We start from the raw sequence: 21931 nt of genomic DNA on the forward strand, positions 1-21931 counted from the left end.
TCTGCATTCTTATTGGGATAGTGTGTCTTCCGTAATACTTCCCTTCCCTTTCCCATTCTTAAGAATATATGAACTACACGGGAATCAAAGGGCAGGGGAAAATGACCCTTGCTGTCACCAGGCATGGTGAATAAATCCCATAAATCTGACTTGGCATGGCTGGTCCAGGGTAATAAGGAACTGGGAAGGTGTACCTTTATGAGATCATGGGTCTGCTCCGGGGATCAGCCTCACCCCTCCCTGCCCGTGGGGGTAGGCTGGTGACTGAGGATGTAGTGCTGGCTTAGATGATGCCCAGGCATCCTCCTCAACTTCGAGGAAGCTCGTGGTCCAGCAAACGTTAGTAAAAGGCAGACGCGTCAGGACCAGGGAGTAGCCACAGGTGTGGCATCCTCAGGGGCATGCAAGCTCCTGTGCGGCGAGTCCAGTAAGGAAAGGGCACTCCAAACCCCAGCTGCTCTCACACTTCAGCTTGCCATGCATGAGCCCTCCACTTCCCCCTACCTGAGTAAAGCTAAGACAGTAATTTCCCCTTGTCCTCTACCTCTGGAAGAACTAACAGAAGGGAAGGTAGCTTGAGAGCCCGCCCTGAGCCCTATTACAGATCACACTACTCATGCTCGGGTCTCCAAAGGCTAGTCCGGCGGCGTCCCAGACCCCTTGGACCTCCCACACAAGTTCACTTCACTCCTCCCTGAATCACGTCGCAGGGGAAGTTCCCCATCCTCTGCATTCACTTTTCCTTGCTTTGCTGTTCTTAAGACTTTGCAGTGAAATGAAGTGTACAGGGTGGCACAATTCAGTGCCCACAGTGAACAGGCAGTAACTAAGCAAGCAAGTGGACAAGGGAGAGTGGCGAGTTGGCACCTCTAAAGGACAGTCGCCACTCCACTCCAGGCAGCCCTTAACCTGGTAAAATGAGAGTCCAGTGTTTCTAGATGTTTCAGTATCTCAAGAGAAGCTGGAAATAGAGGTTTTTGTTTTGTTAGTATTTATTTGGCCGCACCAAGTCTTGGTGCTTCCTAGGTAAAGAACCCACTTGCCAATGCAGGAGACCTAAGAGATGCGGGTTCTATCCTTCCATCAGGAAGATCCGTTGGAGAAGGAAATGACAACCCACTCCAGTATTCTTGCCTGGAGAATCCCATGGACAGAGGAGTCCATGGGGTCGCAAAGAGTCAGACACGACTTAAGTGACTGAGCATGTAACATACATGTCTTAGTTTGGCACGTGGGATCTAGTTCCCCAATCAGGGATGGGACCCAGACCCCCTACATTAGGAGCTTGGAGTCTTAGCCACTGGACCAAAGGGAAGTTGCAGGACACACAGATGTTTTATGTAAAATATCTAAGTTCATTCTAAAAGTGTTGGAAGGTAATTTAAAAATCGATTATTTCATAATCTGCAGGCCAGAGGGCACGTGTGCAGGCCAGCAAGTGTGGTGGTCTTTGCTGGTGCTTAAGGAGGTTCAGCCTCCCATCTTGCACTGCATCTGCCTTTTACTGCCACCTGCTGGTCAAATTGGAAATTGTGCGCTCCTAGTCTCAAGAGTCCGGAGAAGGCAATGGCACCCCACTCCAGTACTCTTGCCTGGAAAATCCCATGGACAGAGGAGCCTGGTGGGCTGCAGTCCATGGGGTCGCTAGGAGTCAGACACGACTGAGCGACTTCAGTTTCACTTTTCACTTTCATGCATTGGAGAAGGAAATGGCAACCTACTCCAGAGTTCTTGCCTGGAGAATCCCAGGGACGGGGGAGCCTGGTGGGCTGCCGTCTATGGGGTTGCACAGAGTCGGACACGACTGAAGCAACTTAGCAGGAGCAGCAGCAGTCTCAAGAGTCAGACACAACTTAGTGGCTAAACATTTGGACCCTCACAAGGAAAAAGAGTGCTAAATATGTCGTTTGCAAGGTAGCTCCTACTGCTTTCGAAAGTGAGCGTTTGTTGGTGTGGGGTCAGAGGTGGAATTGCCGTGAAGTGTGGCAAATCTGATACCAGGGGCCGTGATGTATGGGGTGGCGGCATCACCCTGCTGGTGGATGGTAGTGTTTGGTCCTCTGGTCAGGGTGAGGCAGGAGGTGAAGAGGGACCTCCCACAACTTGCCACTCCTTGTAACCCTTGAACTGAGGAGGCTCAGCTGCAGAATCTTAGCTTCTCAAAGAGGTGCTACAGTCAGTTCGGGGTCGCAATCTTAATTACTCAGGTTCCTTAATTGCCCCCGAGCTGCTCAGCTTTCCTGGCTCTCAGAGTAAAGAACATGGAGCAGGTGTGCTCTTTTCGTTAAAAAAAAAAAAAAAAAAGGTATTTATTTGGCCATACTGGGTCTTAGTTGCATCACATGGGGTCCTTTGTCACAGTGCACGGACTCCAGTTGTGAGGCAGGCTCAGTACTTGCAGCGAGCGGGCTTAGTTGCCCCACAGCATGTGGGATCTTAGTTCCCTGACCAGGGATCGAACCAGCATCCACTGCATTACAAGGCAAATTCTTAACCACTGAACCACCAGGAAAGTCCCCAGGTGTGCTCCTGAGCTGAGATGCTGGTGCGGTTCTAAAGCGCAGGCACTCAGGGAAAGAGAAGCATTTTTATTCCTAACCTGGATGCTCTTGTTTCTGCCTCAGTCTTTGCATCCTCTGTGCCTCCATCAGCTTTCAGGGGAGTCTGTTTGAGACCAAACCAGTTTAGAATAACTCAGCCATCTCAGCACCAATTCCCCCTCGGCACATGTATTATACACCAAAAGGGAAGTACAAGCCCACAGTGATTATAAGCCCAATAATGGAGCTATCATTAGAGAGCTCCGAAACTCCGGAACAGTCTCAAAAGAACAAAAATTGAATTAGAAATTCAAATGTTCTTTGAACTGTGTTATAAAATAGTGAAAACGAATGAAATCTTTTTTGTGCTTGGCAGCCGGCTCCAGTAATTAGATAATTAAATCAATGGGAAAATCCTAGACTGTCAGGCATAGCCTGTGTGAGCATTTCATTTGCAAAATTGATGGATTATTCTCAGAAGTAGAAATTCGATGCAGACAGCGTGGGGTGTGTAGATTTAAATACAGCAAAAAGAATGTCGAGGGAGGTGAAAGAGCCTGAGATGATGAAGAAAACCACGGGAACTTTGCTCCGGTTTCCTGCTCTCCAGGCTAATGTGAATTTTCAGTCTAAGAGAACGGTTCTTAATTCTGGCTACCCATGAGAATCACCTGAGGCCTTGCAGAAAAATGCCAATACTTGAGCGCCACTGCCAGAGTCTGACTTCATTGGCTGTGGTTCAAAGGCCAGACATTGGTGACTCTAGAATGTTCCAGGGTGAGAAGTACTGCTCTCAGACATTATGAATTCTTAGTCTATTGAGATGCCACATGGAAATTGACGTCTCAGTCAGCTGTCACAAGGAGTGAAGCAGAAATACCCTGCAGGCATGAACAACACACTTGGTGATTTCAAAGCCCTAACTCTAAACAATGTACCTCTTTCCCAGAGACTAATCAGACATGTTCTCTACTTACTCATAACAGATAAGAGCTACATGGACCTTCTATATTGTGATGGTCCCATCCCCGGTAGGAGCTGCACCTGCATCTAGCTGAAAACAGCAGGAAGAGACAGGGGAAGGCCTAGCTCCTAACAAATGTGCCCTTCAAAAGGTGATCATCTTTGTCTATTACCCTTTCTAGTATGATTTAGGAAAAAAGTGATGAGCTACATCATCGTCCCAAAATGCCACAATCCTTAGGTTTCACCCAGATCATCCAGTACTCATAGGAGTGACTGCTGTTCTGCCCCTCATTATGGGATGAGGGGAGAGAGATGTTTCTGGAAGAGAGGGCTCAAGTTCTGTGAACTTGAACTTGGCCTAACGTTGAGACGGATACATCTTTCTCCAGTTGCCACAGTTTTCTTCTTGGTCTCTCATCTCCTCCCCCTGCTTCTTGATAAATTAAAAATTGGATTATTCTGAACTCAGTGTTCCATTTTTAAGACTACTGAGAATTGACCGTGTCTTCCCAAGAGAGGGAGGAGGTAAAACATCAACATAAAAAAGAAACATAGCAGGACACAGAGCCCTCGCGCTTGAAACGATATAATTCAGCACCGTTATCATAAGGTGTCTTTTTATAAGATAGCGCCTCATAGCAATGTGCCAGGGTCTCATTTATCTTCCGATGTTCAAAACAACGGTCATGGGAATGTGTGTCCCTGAGAAAAACATGCAGGATGTTGGCCCATACTGAGCAGACCTGTTTCTCCCCACCAGGCAGAAATTAAATAAATGGAACTAGCACAGGAGATGACAGGCAGGCCACCGTGCAATGCATCAAGCCCTCGATATGCCTACACCGGCTAAGGTGGGGCACATCTCCCAGATATCATTTGCTTGGTGAGCAGGCATCCTCTACCTGCTTGCCTGCAGCCCGGGGGGTAACGGGGGAAAAACTCCTGGTCAGGAGTCATTCTGGGGTCTGGCTATCATGAAACTTCCTGATGGGCTGTACAGCCCATTTACTGTCACTGCCAGACAGCAAAGTCAGTTCAGTTAAACCACACTGTTGGCAAGCCGGATAGTCTTAGATTTTACTTAAGGACTCACAGTGAGTATGTGAGGCACATGTCCATTTTGAGGTGAGTGGAATTTGGTTTAGGCAGTTTCGTACCTTCTCAGGGAAGCTAACAGAAATAATTTATTTCATCCAGTTAAAAATTTTAAAATATTTATGTATTTGTTTGGCTACGTAGGGTCTTAGTTGAGGCATGTGGGATCTAGTTCCCTGAGCAGGGATCGAACCTGGGTCCCCTGCATTGGGAGTGCAGAGTCTTAGCCGCTGGACCACCAGGGAAGTCCCGTGGTCCAGTTAACTTTTATTTTTGAGTAGTTTTATAAAATCATCAAGCCACGGCATTTACAACCAACTGAAATTTCTAGAGATGTAGGGATAACTACAGCTGTTCTTGCCCTTCTACTGTTGACAAGTGGAACACTGAAAAATAAATGCATGAAATAACTATTCAGCATCGGCCAACAGACAGCACAGGAGTGTGGCCCCTGGGACAATGAAAGGAAAGGAGACAAAAACCTATCTTCCTCAGCTTTCTGCCTATTGACACTTCTTAGATCACAGGACAGAGAGAGAGAAACCCAGAGGAGCACTGATCACGTGACCAGCTAAGGGCAAGGAGCAGATGCAGCTAGGATTTGGGGGGCCGAGTACCAAACAAGAGGAAACTCTGCTGAGAAAGAGTTACGTCAGTCTGTGGATCCGTCATCGACTAATAGGCCAAGCACGAGTGTTGTGAAAGACCACTGATCCAAGCACAAAGCAGGAGGCTGTAGGCCAGAAAATTCCCAGAGCTCACACAGTCCTGGGAGATGCTCATGCCTCGACCAGCAAGCACAGAGAGGTTTTATTAATCGCTCAGGGCATTTGGTAGTGACAGAGAAAGGCCATGCTTCAGTCTTTTTTTTTTTCCTTCAATGTTTAGTTCAAACATTTTTATTTATTTGTGGGCACCACATTTTAGTTGCAGCATGTGGTATTTAGTGCTCTGACCAGGGATCAAACCCGGCCCCCCCAGCATTGGGAAATGTATGTAACAAATCCTTAACAAAATATCAGCAATTGAATCCAGCAGTATATAAAAAGGATAATACGTTATCCTGGATTTTATCCCAGGAGTTCAAGATGGTTTTAATATGGGGGGGGGGAATGATTCAATGTATTTGAGCTTTTCGCAGAATAAAGAAGACAATCATATCATTTCAGTAAATGCAGAAAAAAACATAAAACAAAATTCAATACCGATGATAAAAACACTCAGCACTCTTGGAGTAGAAGCTAGTTTCCTTAACCTGATAAAGGATGTCCGAAAATCCTACAGAAAACGTTACAGTTAGTGGTGAAACACAACCACATTCTCCATAACATCGGGACCATGGCCAAAGAAGCCTCCTCTTTCTTCTCTTTAACTCTGTACTGAATGTCCTAGCAAGTGCAGTAAGGCTGGAAGACGAAAGGAAAAAGCATATGGATGGAAAAGTTAAAAGCGTAATTGCCATTAAATCACTTCACAATCACGATTGTGTAATATCAAATCAAAAAAAGATGCTTCCAGAAATAAGTGAATGTAAGCAAGATCACAATCAAGTCAATATGTAAAAACATTAAAATGCTAGTACATACAACGTACTAAATCCATACAATAGAAAACCACTAAGCATAAAAAAGAATGAGGCCCTAAAATTCCGAACAGCATGGCTGGATCTCAAAAACAATATACTGATGGAAAGAAGCCAGATACACACAATTTCACAGTGTACGGTTCCATGAGTGTGACATTCTAGAACAGGAAGAACTAATCGAAGGGACAAAACGCAGGTGGGTGGTTTCCTTGAGCTGGGGGTCGGGAAACTGAGTGCAGAGTGCTGAGGATTTTTCTAGGGTGAGAACAAATGTTGTCTCTGTTTTTAGTGGTGCTTTCATCAACGTATACATTTGTCAAAACTCATTGACCTGTGCACTATTAAAATGGGTATATTTTAAAGCTTGTAAACCATATCTTTTTTAAAAAATGTATTTGGCTGCACCAGGTCTTAGCTACAGCATGTAGGATCTTTTTAGTCGCAGCCTGTGGGATCTAGTTCCCTGACCGGGGACTGAACCCAGGTCCCCTGCCTTGGCAGTGTGGAGTCTTAGCCACTGGACCACCAGGGTAGTCCTAAACGTTATCTTAATAGAGTTCTTTTAAATTGAAATTTAGAATCCCCGCTAAGAAAAAGTAAATGTACTGATTTGAAGTGCTGGTGGCTAATTAATCCGAAGCATTTAGAGAGAGATGTTGACACACATCCTGCCTTTAGCACTGTTTTTTTTTAAATTAATTTTTATTGGAGTATAATTGCTTTACAGCGTTGTTCCTACTGTACAGCAGAGTGAGTCAGCTATACGTACACACCTCAGTCCTTTTTGAATTTCCTTCCCGTTTGGGTCCCACAGAGCATCGAGGAGGGCTCTGTGCTGCACGCTTGGCTCTCATTGGTTGTCTATATCATATATAGCAGTAGTCAGCACTAGCACTGCCTTCTGCACACTCTAGGAGCAAGTCCTAGAGACAGTGGTAAGAACTCCAGACAGGAGGGTCAAGGGCCCAGGGAAAGCAGAAACAGAACCTCTGCGTGTCTGTATTCCCTTGTGATTCTACTTACTGTGGCCCACTCACCAGCCAGTGTGCTATGGGAAAGTCAGTGTTTCTTCTCCCTCTCTCTGGGTTAAGGCACTCTTCCTGGGCGGGAGGATCATACAGCCTGGAGCTCAAGGCCCGTCTCTCCCTGCCTCCACTTTAAGTGGAATAATTTGAGCGTAATCTGACTCTCTTACCAGTTGAGTAATTTGAACATCGTATGCAGTTGTGTTCCTCTGATACGTCTGTAGGTTTTCAGAGTGTGCACTCAGTTGCTCGGTCGTGTCCAGCTCTTTGCTGCCCCAGGGACCATAGCCCACTAGGCTCCTCTGTGGGATTTTTTGGGTGAGAATACTGGAGTGGGTTGCCATTTCCTATTCCAGGGGATCTTCCCAACCCAGGGATCGAACCTGCGTGTCCTACATTGGCAGGCGGATTCTTTACCACTGAGCCACCCAGGAAATCTTGGCATCTGAGGTTGATTAAATCTGAAGATGTGGAACTGTATGGAGGGCAGGCTAGAGAGATATACTCGGATTCTTGTTTAAAATATGTATTTATCTGGCTGCGCTGGGTCTTAGTTGTGGCACGTGGGATCTTTAGTTCTGGCATGCAAACACCCTTAGTTGCAGCATGAGGGATCTAGTTCCCAGGGATCGAACTCAAACCCCCTGCATTGGGAGCATGGCGTCCTAGCCACTGGACCATCAGCGAAGTCCCTATACCTGGATTTTTGCACAGAGGGTAGGCACTCCCACCCGTGTTGTTCAAGGGTCAACTGTATTGTCACTCAAGCATTGAATGTTCTGGGTTCATCAGCTGTGTGCCAGAAGCTGCTTGTGTGCGGGAGTATAGCAGACACTGCTGTGTAGTGCTGTCTAGTAGACGGTGATTGGAAAATTACTGGGTTGAATTTGACTCTGAACAAGGCACCTCACTTCTCAGGGCTTCATTTCTCCCGTCTTTGGAATTTCAATTTTAAGGATTTGAAATATTCTAGCAGTAATTTCTGGCTTCATAGCCACTGTCATTATCCACTGATGACTGGACCGTAATTTTATTGGAGCTTGTCTGGGAGATTTGGGCAGAAGGGTTAGGGAGGGCCGTGCCACTCACCTCACAGCACAGTGATGTCATCTGTCCATCGAAGTGTTCCTAGACCACAGTGCTCAGACTGTGGTGGCACATTTGAATCATCTGAGGTGTTGTTTTTTTTTTTTAACACATTTATATCTTCCATTTCTTACTTATTTGGCTGCACCAGGTCTTCGCTGCAGCATGTGGGATCTTTAGTTGGGGCATGCAAACTCTTAGTTGTGCCATGTGGGATCTAGTTCCCTGACCAGGGATTGAACCTGGGACCCCTGCGTTGGGAGACAGTGTCTTAGCTACTGGACCACCAGGGAAGTCTTTGAGGGGTTTTTAAAAATTCCCAGTGCCCAAGCTGCATCTCAGACCAGTTAAATCTGAATCTCTCAGGGATGGACCTAGGCATCAGTCACTTTTAGACACATTTAATCATCTTATTTGTCCCTTAACGTACCCATTACCACTATCCCTCAACCCCTGAAGGAAATAAGTCTATAGGATTTGACACATGGCCTTGAATTTGATGCCATTTTGATAACAGCTGGTTTACTATGTCTGTTTAGCAACTGTAGTCAGAGCAAGTCTGGGTATTAGCACTGAGCTCAAGACATAGCCAAGCCATGGGTCACCTCGCATTTCTACCATCTGGCAAATAATTGTGGATTTTCCATTGTTTGTTATTACCAACTCAGTTCTCACATTCAACAAATATTGGGTTGGCCACAAAGCTCATTCGTGTTCTTCTGTAACATTTGGTGGAAAAACCTGAATGAACTTTGTGGCCAATGGCATATTTGAGTGCCTGCTATGTACCAGGCATGGTGTCCTGGAGCCTCTGTGGAAGGCAGAAATTAACCAGGTAGAGGGAGTACCATGCAAAGTCCCTGTGGCAGAAAGGAAAGGGGGTCAGGCTGTCAGAAGAACAGAGAGGGTGGCCCTGCGGCTGGAGCAGAGAGCGCACCAGCTGCCTGCAGTGATAGGAGGCTGGTGATGTGGGCAAGGGCCAGACCTCCGCATGCCTTGCGGACAGAGCTGTCACTGCAGAGAGCGTGGCCGGAAGCTGCTGTCTGTGCGCTGCCTCCAAACGTGCTGCCTTTCAGCAACCGACTGACTGTCTTAAGACCTCAATAAAAAGACAGCATTAGCGAGGAGAGTGTGAAAGCATGATCATGACTCATTCAGAGGAGGTAACCCAAGGGTGGCACTTTTTTTTGGGTTCCCTCCCAGACAAAACCGCAGGTCTTGCCCCCACAGTTATCCTCCCTGATAGCACCTCATCTGCACCGAGAGCTCAGTTTGTGCCAGGCACGACTGTGAGCACTTTATCGACTCACGAAGCTCCATTACGCCTCCAAGAGATACGAACTACTACTGTCCCTTTCTGTTTGTTTTGGAGAGACACGGAGAGATTAATAACTTGCCCACAATCGCATGGCTACTAATTAGGAAGACTGGGAACTAATTAGGGAGACTGGGAGCTAATTAGGAAGGCTGGCAGCTAATTAGGAAGGCTGAGAAATGAACTCAGGCTGTCTTTCTCTGGATGGACAGTTGATGATGGTGGTGTTCAAACATGATGGTGGTTCTGTAGGGCTGGTCCATGTTGAATTTTTTTTTTTTTTAATGTGGACCATTTTAAAAGTCTTTATTGAATTGTTACAATATTGCTTCTATCTTATGTTTTGGTGTTTTGGCTATGAGGCATATGGGATCTTAGTTCCCCGACCAGGGATGGAACCTGCATCCCCTGCATTGGAAGGCTAAGTCTTAACCACTGGGCCATCAGGGAAGTCCCAGAAATGGTTTATTTTTATTCAGAGAAAATGGAAGCCATGATGAGGTTTCAAGCAGGTGGTGACACAGTCAGATGGAATTTCCTCTCTGTTTGCACGGATGATGGACAGCTGATAGAGCGTCATCCCTCCCGTGAGGTGATTCACAGTCTACGAAGCCACAAAACGAAGGAAGCAGTAACAGCTAATTGGAATTTCAGAGGAACTTCAGATAAAATAGGTATGATAGAGTTACTGGTTTTCAGGCTGACTGAATGAACTCACTTGATGTACGTGCTGTCAGAAAATTGTCCTGCCCCAGGGAGCCACGTAACACCTTCTTGGAAACAGGATTCAAATGTTCAGCTAGATTTTGTGTAAAGCCTGGATTGATACTCACATATCCTATACTTTGGGGTGAGAAACAAGAGTACTCTGGAAACCACCTGGGAAAATTATGTGGAAATTGTGGTCTTATGTATGCAAGCAGCCTACGTATAATCCAGGGAGATCAGTTAATTGCCAAAAGCCTTAGGGCTCGTCTGCAAATATCATTGCCACCACTGAAAGCAAGTACTGTGTTTTGAGGGTTTTTTTTTTCCGAACTTAGTTGATTTACAGTGTTGTACCAATCTCTGTTGTACACCAAAGCAACTCAGTCATATACATATAGACATTCTTTTTTATATATTCTTTTCCATTGTGGTTTATTACAGGATATTGAACATAGTGCCTTATGCTATACAGTAGGACCTTGTTTATCCTTCCTACATATAATAGTCTACAGCTGCTAATCCCAAATCCCAGTCCTTCCCTTCCCCACCCTCTCAAGTACTATGTTGTGATGGTCTGTAATTACATGGTGTTTGGTCCATGGACCCATTAATAAGAGGGACACAGATATTCATTTCATTGATGGGCTAAAATAGTCCACAGTCAAACCAACATTTGTTGAGTACCTTTCTATACCAAACAGTATCTCATTTAATTTTCAGAGTAGAAGAGGCAAGGGAGATGAATGCCCCCATCTTTAAAGAGCGTGCCCAGAGTCTCAGTGCATCTGGGAGTAGGTTTAGGGTTTGATTGTAAGTCTCCTTGGCTCCCGAGCTGGTACTCTTGGCTATCTCTATGAAAACATGTGTAATTTCATGCCCGTTGTCTGTATGTCTCTCCAGCATTTAGGAAGGACTACTTTTTTGCAGACAGGGATGTGAAAGTGTGCTTGTCAGCTGGCTACTCAAACTTGGATGCTGGCTGAAGCAGCAATGTTATATACAGTCTGTGCTCCCTTCCCTTTTACAGTGAAATAAAGACTCAGCTATGGGGCTGTTTATCCAGACCCACACCTGGGGCCTGCCAGGCGCCCTGGCACCCCCATGCCAGCCCGGCAAGAGTTGATGGAGGGTGATTTCTTTTGTCCAACAGCTGCAGAACCAGGAGCTGCTGAAGGCAATGATGAGGAAGGCTGAGCAGGAAATCAGCAGCAAAGTGATCGAGACGATGAAGAGACTGGAGGACCCTGTGCAGCGCCAGCGGGTCCTGGTGGAGCAGGAGAGGCAGAAGTACCTGCACGAAGAGGAGAGGGTCGTCCGCAAGCTGTGGTGAGTCCGGCCCTTGCAGTCAGTCCCTGGTTGCGTGCATAGCTGTTCAACCTGGAAGGCAAGCCTGTCTTGGCCAAGGGGGCGGCCCTTCCTAGAGGGTGTTCTCATACTCTTTCTTTACTGAGCACCCAGTTCTGGCTGGTTCTGGATATCCGTGGACACTCAGCTAGTGCCCTCCATCCGAGCTCAGGAAATTGAACAGTCCTCAGGTGACTGAGCTTATCAGTCTCTTTGGAAGCATCGCACTGTTCTGTAGGGCTTGGCAACCCATCAAATTAAAAAGAGCCAGTGGCACAACCCAATGATAAATGGGAAGTCTGAATTTAATCTCAATAAATTAAAACTAATAGCCAAAATAACAAAGCGCTAAAATTATCCTCCTATTATTCAACTGCAGTTTAAATCACAAAAGAAGAATTTCAGTGTAAAGTATGTTTGATGCACAATGAAAGATGCTACCTTGAATGCGACCCATCTTCTGTGAGTTCTTATTGGAAACATCTATCAAGTCGCACGACTGAAATAAGCAGAGTTTTATTACGCCCCAGTCACTGGGGCAGGCCCATCTGTTATGTTAATGTATGCTTTGTTATGCAGTGAAGATTTATCACAGAACAGTTTCACCTTTTAGTAGAGTGAAGAGTCATTTGTGTGGGTTCTTCTAGTGTTGGTAGTTCTCCTGTTGGTTTCTTTTGAGTTTCACAAAGCCATTTTAATTTATTTAATTATTTATTAATACTTTAAGTATTTAAATACTTAAAGTATTAAATATTTAAAATACTTTAAAATATCTTATTACAAAATATTGGCTATATTTCCCATGTTGTACAGTACATCCTTGTAGCCTGTCTTACACTCAATGGTTTGAACCTCCTCTTCTCCCACCAGATTGCCCTTCGCTGCCCCCACTGATAAGCACCAGTTTGTTCTCTGTATCCAGGAGTCCACTGTTTTTTTGTTATATTCACTGGTTTGTGATTTTTTTGCATTTCCCGTATAAGTGATAAGCATACAGTATTTTTCTGACTTGTTGTACTTTGCATAATGCCCTCCACACCCACAGGTAAATGCTGCAAATAGCAAAATTCCATTCTTTTTTGTGGCTGAGTAGTATTCCATTGTAGATGGGTAATCCTCTTGTTTTTTGGAAAGCATAAGCATCCCAAAGTGGTATTGTAAGGGAGCAACTTTCAAATTCTTTCCATGACTATAATCACCAGAAGCCTACAGGATGGGGGGTGTTATGCTCATTGACCTCTTTGATATTTGAGCTGTAGCTTATGTCAAATCAGATGCCAACCCAGTGTGCCTGATTAAAATTAGAATACCCTTCTCAGTAGTAGTCTAGAGAGTCAGATAATAAATTTGACCACTGTTCATCAGCATCTCAAAAATAGACTCCAATTTGTATTTAGTCCCTGCACTTATAGACAATCACCCGCAGTGAGATAGTAAAGCTGTTAATTTGTCTGAAATGGGTCTGTGACAGCCGACTGTCTACAACTAGGTCTCAAGGTTCTTGAAAAGTTCTTTTAAAAAAATATATAGCCTTTAATGTTTTTATAGAATTGCCAGTTAAATTTTTCTTCCAGTTTTATTGAGATGTAATTGACATGCAGCCCCATATAGTTCAAGGTGGACAGCATAATGATTTGACTTCCACACATCATGAAATTATTGCCACAGTAAGTTTAGTGAATATCATCTCCTATAGATACAAAATGAAAGAAATAGAAAAAACTTTTTTTCCTTCTGATGACAACTCTGAGGATTTACTCTCGTAACAAATTTCATAAGTAACATATAGCAATGTTAATTATATTTATCGTGTTGTTGATTACACTCCTAGCCCCTGTAACTGGAAGTCTGTCGACTTGCTGCCTGCCCCACACTAAAGGTTCTGGCACTGGAATTGCTGTCCGCTTACTGCCACCTAGTGGTTCTTCAAATCAAAGCTCTTTTCCTGTTTCTTTAATAGCAGGGGTTTCTACTGTCAGAGCAACAGGCAAAATGAAATAACGCACACATCTGTTTAGGGTGGGGTTATTGACGTGCGCAAGAGACATGATGTTGTTACTGGTGTGTTTGTTGAAGTGGGAGACGTACCCTAAGCGGTGAGTACATGTATGCACATGCACCCCTTCCAGAAATCAGACCTGGGATCATTCATTCTCTTTGCAGCCTGGAGAGGGCAGTCAGTCCTTACTGACGGGACAGTCAGTATAAACCAGAAGTTCTCAGGGGCAAGTTTGTTCCCCTCCTGACCTCTAGGGACATTTTAACAATGTCTGTGGAACATTCCTGTTTGTCTCAAGTTAGGGGAGGTTGCTACTGGCATCTGTCATAAATGGGTGTTGGATTTTGTCAAAAGCTTTTTATGCACCTATTGAAATGATTATATGGTTTTATTCTTCAGTTTGTTAATGTGGTGTATCACACTGATTGATTTGCAGATACTGAAGAATCCTTGCATCCTCAGGAAAAATCCCACTTGATCATGGTGTATGATCCTTTTAATGTACTGTTGGATTTCGTTTGCTAGTGGGTTTTTTTTTTTGCATCTGTGTTCATCAATGATACTGGCCTGTAATTTTCTTTTTCTTGGGGCATCTTTGTCTGGTTTTGGTATCACGGTGCTGGTGGCCTCAGAGAATGAGTTTGAGAGTGTTCCTTCCTCTGCAATTTTTTGGAATAGTTTGAGAAAAGGATAGCTGCTAGCTCTCCTCTAATGTTTGATAGAATTTGCCAACAAAGCCATCTGGTCCTGGACTTCTGTTTGTTGGAAGTTTTTTCTTTTTAATTAATTTTTATTGGCATATAGTTGCTTGATAATGTTGTTAGTTTCTACTGTAAGCAAAGTGAATCAGCTCTATGTATACATATACTCCCTTTTTTGGATTTTAGATTTCCTTCCCATTCGGGTCACCACAGAGCACTGAGCAGAGTTCTCCGTGCTGTACAGTAGCTCTCATTACCTGTTTATACACAGTATCCATAGTGTACGTGTACTGCGCCGATCTCAGTCCCCCAGTTCATCCCACCACCCTGCCGCCTTTGGTGTCTATACATTTTTTTTCTATGTTTGTGTATCCATTTCTGTTTTGCAGATGAGATCATCTGTACCACTTTTCTAGATTCCATATATATGTGTTATATATTTTTCTCTTTTTGACTTCATTCTTTATGACAGTCATCAACAGAGGAATGGATGAAGAGCATATGGTACATCTACAATAGAATATTAGCCTTATAAAGGAACAAACCTGGGTCATTTGTAGAGACGTGGATGGACCTAGAGACTTTTGAAAGTTTTTTAACCACAGTTTGAACTTCAGTACTTATGATTGGTCTGTTCATTTTTTTCTGTTTGCTCCTGGTTCAGTCTTGGGAGGTTGTACCTTTCTAAGAATTTGTCCACTTCCTCCACATTGTCCGTTTTGTTGGCTTAGAGCTGCTGCTCCTGGAGGCTGTGTCGAGGTCAGAGCGCTGCTGAATACCCTACAGTGCACAGGACACCCCCCACCCCCCACCCCCGCGCAGAAAAGAATGACCTGGCCCCAGAGGTCAGTGCCAAGGTGGAAAAGCTTGATCTGCAGCAACCTGGGCTCCTCCTCTTGCTGTCTCTCCCCCTCTTAGTCCTCTGTCACATCAGAGTCCACACAGCTCTCCCTCAGTCAGCATCAGCACCGCTAAAAACAAAGAGTGGGTCCTTTGTCAGCCAGGTGGTGGACCTGGGCCTCCCCGAGAAACCTCACCTCACACCCCAGAAGGGTCTATTAAGCCAAACCAATCTACTCCTCCCCAGCTGCTTACACCTCCGTGGGCATGGAGGGACCCGCGGCGCTGAGGCCCAGGCTCCTCTGCTCTTGCACTGTCGGTAGGGAAGGCCCTGCACTCACTCCATCTTTGGTCGGCTTTCCCCCTAGTGACCTGGAAGACTTCGTTGATGATCTAAAGAAGGACTCCACCTCGGCCAGCCGTGTAGTGACTCTGAAAGACGTGGAGGATGGGGCTTTCCTGCTGCGCCAGGTGGGAGAGGCCGTCGCCTCCCTGAAAGGTGAGCATCCTCCTTGGAGCAGGAGGGGAATCCAGACAACCCATCAGATGGTGAAGGATTCGTTCATGCACGTGGGCAGGTGTTCATCCAGCACCTACCGTGCACTGTTCTGGGTGCTCAAGATGCATCCCTGAACAGAGGAAGACGCGCCCCTCTCTGCCGGGAGGTGGTATTAATACTTAGTGGCTGCTGTAATCTGAATACACCTCGGGGCCCTGCAGACACATCCCACATACAGAGACAGGAAATGAGACCTCGAGGGGCTGCGCCCTGCGCCCAGGTCACGTTGAACCAGCTCTGCCTCCTGAACCCCCACACTTCTCAACCATGTCCAGTGCTGGGGTCTCGGAGGGGAGCCTGCTCTTCTTGCCTTTGCTCCTGCTGCTCACTCACTGTTCTTGGTCTGCAGGAGAATTTCCAACCTTACAAAATAAGATGCGAGCCATCCTGCGCATAGAAGTGGAGGCGGTGCGGTTCCTGAAGGAGGAGCCACACAGGCTGGACAGTCTCCTACAGAGAGTGCGCGGCCTGACGGACACCCTGACCATGCTGCGGAGGTGACCAGGCTCGGGAGGACCGGGTGGGCCTGGAACAGGGTGGTGCAGGGGAGGGCGGGGTGGCGTGGGTGTGACCTGAGAGTTTGACACCAGACTTGTTGGTTCTGATCTCATGGCCAGGCAGTCAGTCATATTTGGACGTTCTTATCTGTTTCAGTCCTGGTGTTGGGTGTCAAGAGTTTAAGAATAAACCAGACAGAACCCCTGCCCGTATAAAACTTCCTTTCCCACATGGGAAATAGACACAGCTACCACATAAACCACCTCCCAACAGCATCAGTCCTGAATTTTCCTTTTCTTTAAAAAACAGAACTAGGAAATTACAGAGATACTACCCTTTAGATCTTAAACCAGATTTGAGAGCCGGTCACAAGCATACGTAACATCTAAATTCTTAGGAGAATTTTAATCACTTATCATTTTTTGATAGGTTTGCAGGAGAAATATGTTAAAAGTACAGTTGACTTTTAGGTGAATTACAACCATAAGGAGCAAGTGAGATTTTTCTAGTAATAGTGACCTCAAGGAAAGAGGCTCTTTTGAGATGCTAATGCTACAAAGAGCTCTATAATCTCCTGGATAAGTTTCAGGAGGCCAGCAAAAATCTGAATTAAGGTAATTCTTGCCTTTTCCTGCAGAGAAAACATCTGCCTGGGTATAGGAAGAAATTGTACTTGAATTACATTTTCTCATAGACTCACTACTTTAAATTGCCAGAGTGAACTTTTTCTTCCAGTAGGATAAAAATATGATAACAGGATTCTTCATTAAACTCTTACCTAAATGTGGTAACCCAACCACAAAGCCTACAACAAGCCTTCCTGACTAAGTGTTTACAGAGATAGCAGGCTGGCAGCAGTGCCCACCCTCCCTCTCTTCCCTGAAAACCAATTTTAAAACATGATACAGATAAAGCCAGTTAAGTTACTTTAAAAATAAAATAAATATAGCCTCCATTAAGCTGCCCATCACAAGCCTTTATATTATTATTTCTTGGTATCTTTCTGTCTACCTGCTGTACTCAGCACTGTGGAAAACACAAGGAGGAAGATAGGAATACACCCGCCCCCAGGGACAGGCACACGTCCTGGCGCCCAACAGAGACGACAGAGCAGGTGACAGTCGTGGCTCAGAGCAACTGTAGCGGGTCGGGAAGATGCTGGAGAGGTTCTGTGTGTCTTGAATTTGAGGTGCTGGAAGGATAGCAGAGCAGAGTTGCCTAGGAAGCCCTTAGAAATGCAGACTGAAGTTCAAGAGACAGTTAGAAGGAGTCTTTGCCTAACTCAGAGGGAGGGAAAGGAGGTTTAGAGTTGAAAGTTGCCTTCATGTAGGTGATTACTGAAGATGGAAGAGAAGCTCTGACAGAAGGAGAAGGAAAGGGGGAAACAGACCCTTGGGGATTTGAGATTGAAGGAACCAGACAGTTAAAGAAGTGAGCAACAGAGGAGAGCTGTGGAAGGCAGTATCTTTTTTTCAAAGCAAAAGAAAAACACATTTTGGTAAGAGAATGAGGGGCTAATTAAAAATTATGGGTTGAGTATCACGTTTGACAGTGTCTTTCATTTGACTATGTTGATCGTAGCCACCAGCCCAGAGGAAGGAATTAGACCATCATCATCTTTCCTATAATCCACAGATAAGTACCTGAGGCTCACAGAGGTGAAGTTCCCAGCATTACAGAGCTAGAACACGGTAGCTGATAGTCGAACACAAGCCTGTCTGACCCTGAAGGTCATGTCTTTTCCACCGTAGTGTGGGTGGAGCTGGACAGAGCATCAGATGACTGCCTTCCCCCCCACCCCCTACAAAGCAGAGGAGGATGAGGACTCACGTGGCAGTTAGATTCACAGTCACTCTCAATGTTGCAAAAAGGCTAGTCAGGTCCAGGTTGGGTGACCAGATGGCTGAGCTGTAGGAAGAGCAAGTAAAAGGAACTGGCATGTAAACCACCTTCCCGAGGTGTGCAGCAGTGAAAGCAGGAGAGAGTGGAGGGTTAAGGAAGCTCGGGCCAGAACCGAGCATCTGAGCACTGCCTAGGCCTGGAACGGGTGCGGGCAGTGTGGTTAGAATCATGTGTCCACTCTGGGACAGCATCACCCCAACAGTGGGCACAGCAGCAGGAGCGGACCAGCTCCTGAGGGAAGAAGAGGAAGCAGTTCTGTTGCTATGGAAACCTTCAACTCTGAGCTGCTACTTGGCATTTTAGCATGTCTTAATTTCTGCAACAAAATCTTGCCTGGTCTGTGGATGACACAGCACTCAAGTAAATACCGTACAATGAAAATGCACGTTACCTGGTTCACTGGTTGATGCTGCTGTGTGGTCTCTCCCAGGCATGTCACCGATGGGCTCTTGAAAGGCTCAGATGCAGCCCAGGCCGCACAGTATGTCGCTATGGAGAAGGCCACGGCCGCCGAGGTCCTGAAGGCCCAGGAGGAGGCCCCCCACAGCTCGGGCCAGCCCGTCCCCGGCGACGTGAAGGCAGAAGTGGTGCCCTTGGCTGTCCACCATGCGCAGAGCTCTCCTGTGGTCATCCAGCCTTCCCAGCTCTCCTCCGCGCTGCTAAACCCTGCCCAGCACGCACCTGGGGGCCCGGGCCTTCACCCCGCCAGCGCCCCCGCCGCCACGCAGGAGGCCCCCTCCACTCTGCTGTCCCCGCAGATGCCCGGGGATGGCTCCTCCGTGCAGAGCCTATTCATCGAGGAAATCCACAGTGTGAGCGCCAGGAACAGGGCGGTGTCTATCGAGGTAGGTCCTCCTTCCATTTCTCCTAATTCCGTGAAGGGGGAAGGATGGGGTCCTTTCCCACCAAGAGTTGACAGTCTGGTTGTAGAGACAATGGATATATGTATCAAAGATGTGTATAACTTATATAGATATATGATAGATTTTTAAAAGTCATTAAGTAGGTTTCAATTGCCAAATTAAGAGAAAGGCCGTCAGATTTCAGAGAAGAGTCAGGTACCCAACCTGTAGGAAGATGAGACGGTGGTGTGCTGGTCCGTGTTTAACAACAGGGAAAAGCCTGATTTGTAGCATTTGCCAGTTTCTGTGGTGGAAAGACTTAACCAACCATTACTGATTTTGAGTAAAGCAACAGTGTGACATCCACTGAACGTGACTTTGGGAGGAAAGATGACAGTCAGCCCTCCTGAGCCAATGTGAGCTGGCTCAAGCACACCACTGGTGAATGCAGGGTTCACCAGTGATCTTGAAGATGAAATAGAATCTGGGTAAGCAGGGAAGGCTGGTGAGCGCATTCTCAGGTAGAGAAGGTTGGGCCTTGAGTACACCTATTTACTGGGAAGAGGAGGAAAAACAGCTGGCCAAAGGGGCTGGAAGCTGACTCACGAGAGATTACTCCCCGGTCTCAGACGACTAAGGTTTTATTCCATGAATATCAGAGAAATTCTGCTGCTTGGACCAGTGATAAAACGTGATATCTTGAGAAAATTCATGTGGAAACAGTATGCAGAACTGATTGAGGTGGTGGGTCTCAAATAAAGGATGCTGGATGGGAAGCTGTTACCAAAGTCTCAGAAGAAACAAGAGAGGGAGGCCTCAAAGTCACAGGGTATAGAGAGAAAACCTGCTGTGTTTTTAAAATATTCTTTTCAGCAAGAGCTGGTGTCAGTGTTCGTGCAGCACACTGCATTCCCCTGGGTCTCTCCTTCCCCTTCTCTAAACAGTCGTCTCCTCCACTCAGGACTGTGTCCTGGTCCCCAGTCCTAACCATTCCTGCCTCTCTTGCAAGTCAGCAGTGGATAACTTGTTTCAGGAGGTGACAACTTAAAACCATGAAGGCCAGAGTCACAGCCACTGGGCCTCTGAACACGAGGCAGCTCCCCTCTGCTCCAGACTCGGAGGCTGTGCCCCCTAAACCAAGTTAGCTGCTTATAAAATGCATATTACAAGATGGGGTGAAATGTGATTGATGATGATTCTGCCTGTCAGGGTGGGGAGGAGGCTGCAAGCACATCTTCCTCCTGAGAGTTAGTGGATCTGCCACATTAGACACCTCTATATTGCAAAGAGGTCAGTAGGATAATTCTTTTAGTTAAAAATGTCTATTGAGAATCCACGAGGTAATGGTAATTATCCATTGTTATGTGTATATTTTAAGTTTTAGCAGCACATTCACAGGTCACCTCTGAAATGCTCTGATCCCCAGTAAGGAGGCCTGAGTCTTCCTACTGGCTCTGCCTTTGAGCTTGATTCACTCAAAAGATGTTACTGAGCCCCAGTGAGTGCTAGCCTTCATAGGCTCTGGGGTAGGCAGTGAACAGAAGGGACCAGGCTCTGGTGATGATAAATGCGAGGAAGGGAAAAACAGAGGCGGCTCAGGATGCTGACAGTGCTGGCTGTTACTCCCAGAGAGTGAATCTTGGGCAAATCCTTCATCTCACCGGGCCCCTGTGTTCTCACTGTAAGATACACTGATTCTGTGATCTCCTGGGTCTTTTCTGATTCTGACAGTATGGGGTTTGCTGATCCTGGTGCTCATTTCCACTCTTCCCTCTTAAAATGATAATGTAACATCTCAAAATCACAGGAAAATGTCCTTTCAAAAAATGTACAGGTATTTTAAAATGCATTTTATGTGTTTCTGTGTAGAAACTGTAGAACTTAATGGAGCTTAGAGATTATCTCAATCCCCCTGCATTTGGTAAATAGGAAAATGTGACCCAGAAGGTCATATGGCAGTTCTTTAGACAGCAGCAGAACTAAAACATAGGATTAGTGAGTGTTCTGGTGTTTGTTTCTTTGAACATCTCCTCTATGATGAAAGCTCAGTGTAGACGAAAAGAAAGTTACAGGCTACACGCCTTTGTGTATCTCTATCCCTCTCATGAGTGCTGGGAGAGTATGTGGTAAGTGCTCAGTGATAACCAAGTGAGTGGTTGGGTTTCTGAGCTTACTGCTCTGTGAATGAACTTCACTTGGGCTTCTGTGGCAGCCTATTTAAGGAGATGTAGCAGACAGCATAAGGGTCAGGTTTGTCTGATGTGCAGACGTGTCCCTGGACACAGAAGCCAGAGCATCATTTGACCAGTGGTTTAAATGGGTTACACTTTATCCCACCCCAGCATCAAATCTCAAAACTTATCAATTCATGTTCCCTTCTGACTTTTGAACTTTCTTCATTGCTGATGTCCTTCAGAAAGCAGAAAGGAAATGGGAAGAGAAAAGGCAAAATCTGGACCACTATAATGGGAAGGAGTTTGAGAAACTCCTAGAAGAAGCCCAGGCCAATATTATGAAGTCAATTCCAAACCTGGAGATGCCACCAGCCTCAGGCCCCCAGCTAAAGGGTGATGCTCCAGTGGACAAGTTAGAACTTTCAGGTAAGGTGCTATCAGAGCTGTGTGGTGCCACCCACATGGGCACAGGCTGGCCAATGGGATCAAGCTCTCACTTCCTAAAAATCGTATATAATATTATATCTCAACTATGCCTCAGTAAAAAACTTTTTTTAATTTATAAGTTTTAGGTGCACAATAGTGATTCACAGTCCATTTCTAGTTATAAAATAGTGGCTATATTCCCAGTTTTGTACAATACATCTTTGTAGCTAATTTATTTTATACAGCATAGTTTATAACTCTCAGTCTCTTACCCTTATCTTGCCCCTCCTCCCTTCCCTCTATACTCACTGGTAATCACTAGTTTC

General features: G+C 45.8%; 1 protein-coding gene and 1 non-coding gene across 9 annotated transcripts in view; one reads left to right on the forward strand and one right to left on the reverse strand.

The window, feature by feature from the left end:
- KIAA1217 (KIAA1217 ortholog) overlaps positions 1-21931 on the forward strand; it is a 444607-nt gene that overhangs the window by 399029 nt on the left and 23647 nt on the right. For all 8 annotated transcript variants that reach the window (XM_068987631.1, XM_068987629.1, XM_068987632.1 and 5 more), the window contains 5 exons: positions 11471-11646; positions 15573-15703; positions 16113-16260; positions 18594-19008; positions 21422-21605. In XM_068987631.1, the coding sequence (XP_068843732.1) occupies positions 11471-11646; positions 15573-15703; positions 16113-16260; positions 18594-19008; positions 21422-21605 (1054 nt within the window). The remainder of the gene's footprint in view (positions 1-11470; positions 11647-15572; positions 15704-16112; positions 16261-18593; positions 19009-21421; positions 21606-21931) is intronic.
- TRNAG-CCC (transfer RNA glycine (anticodon CCC)) lies at positions 4774-4846 on the reverse strand. Its single transcript has one exon. It is a non-coding gene; the product is annotated as a tRNA-Gly (tRNA).

Source organism: Capricornis sumatraensis, chromosome 15, assembly GCF_032405125.1.
Source record: "Capricornis sumatraensis isolate serow.1 chromosome 15, serow.2, whole genome shotgun sequence".
NCBI lineage: Eukaryota > Metazoa > Chordata > Mammalia > Artiodactyla > Bovidae > Capricornis > Capricornis sumatraensis.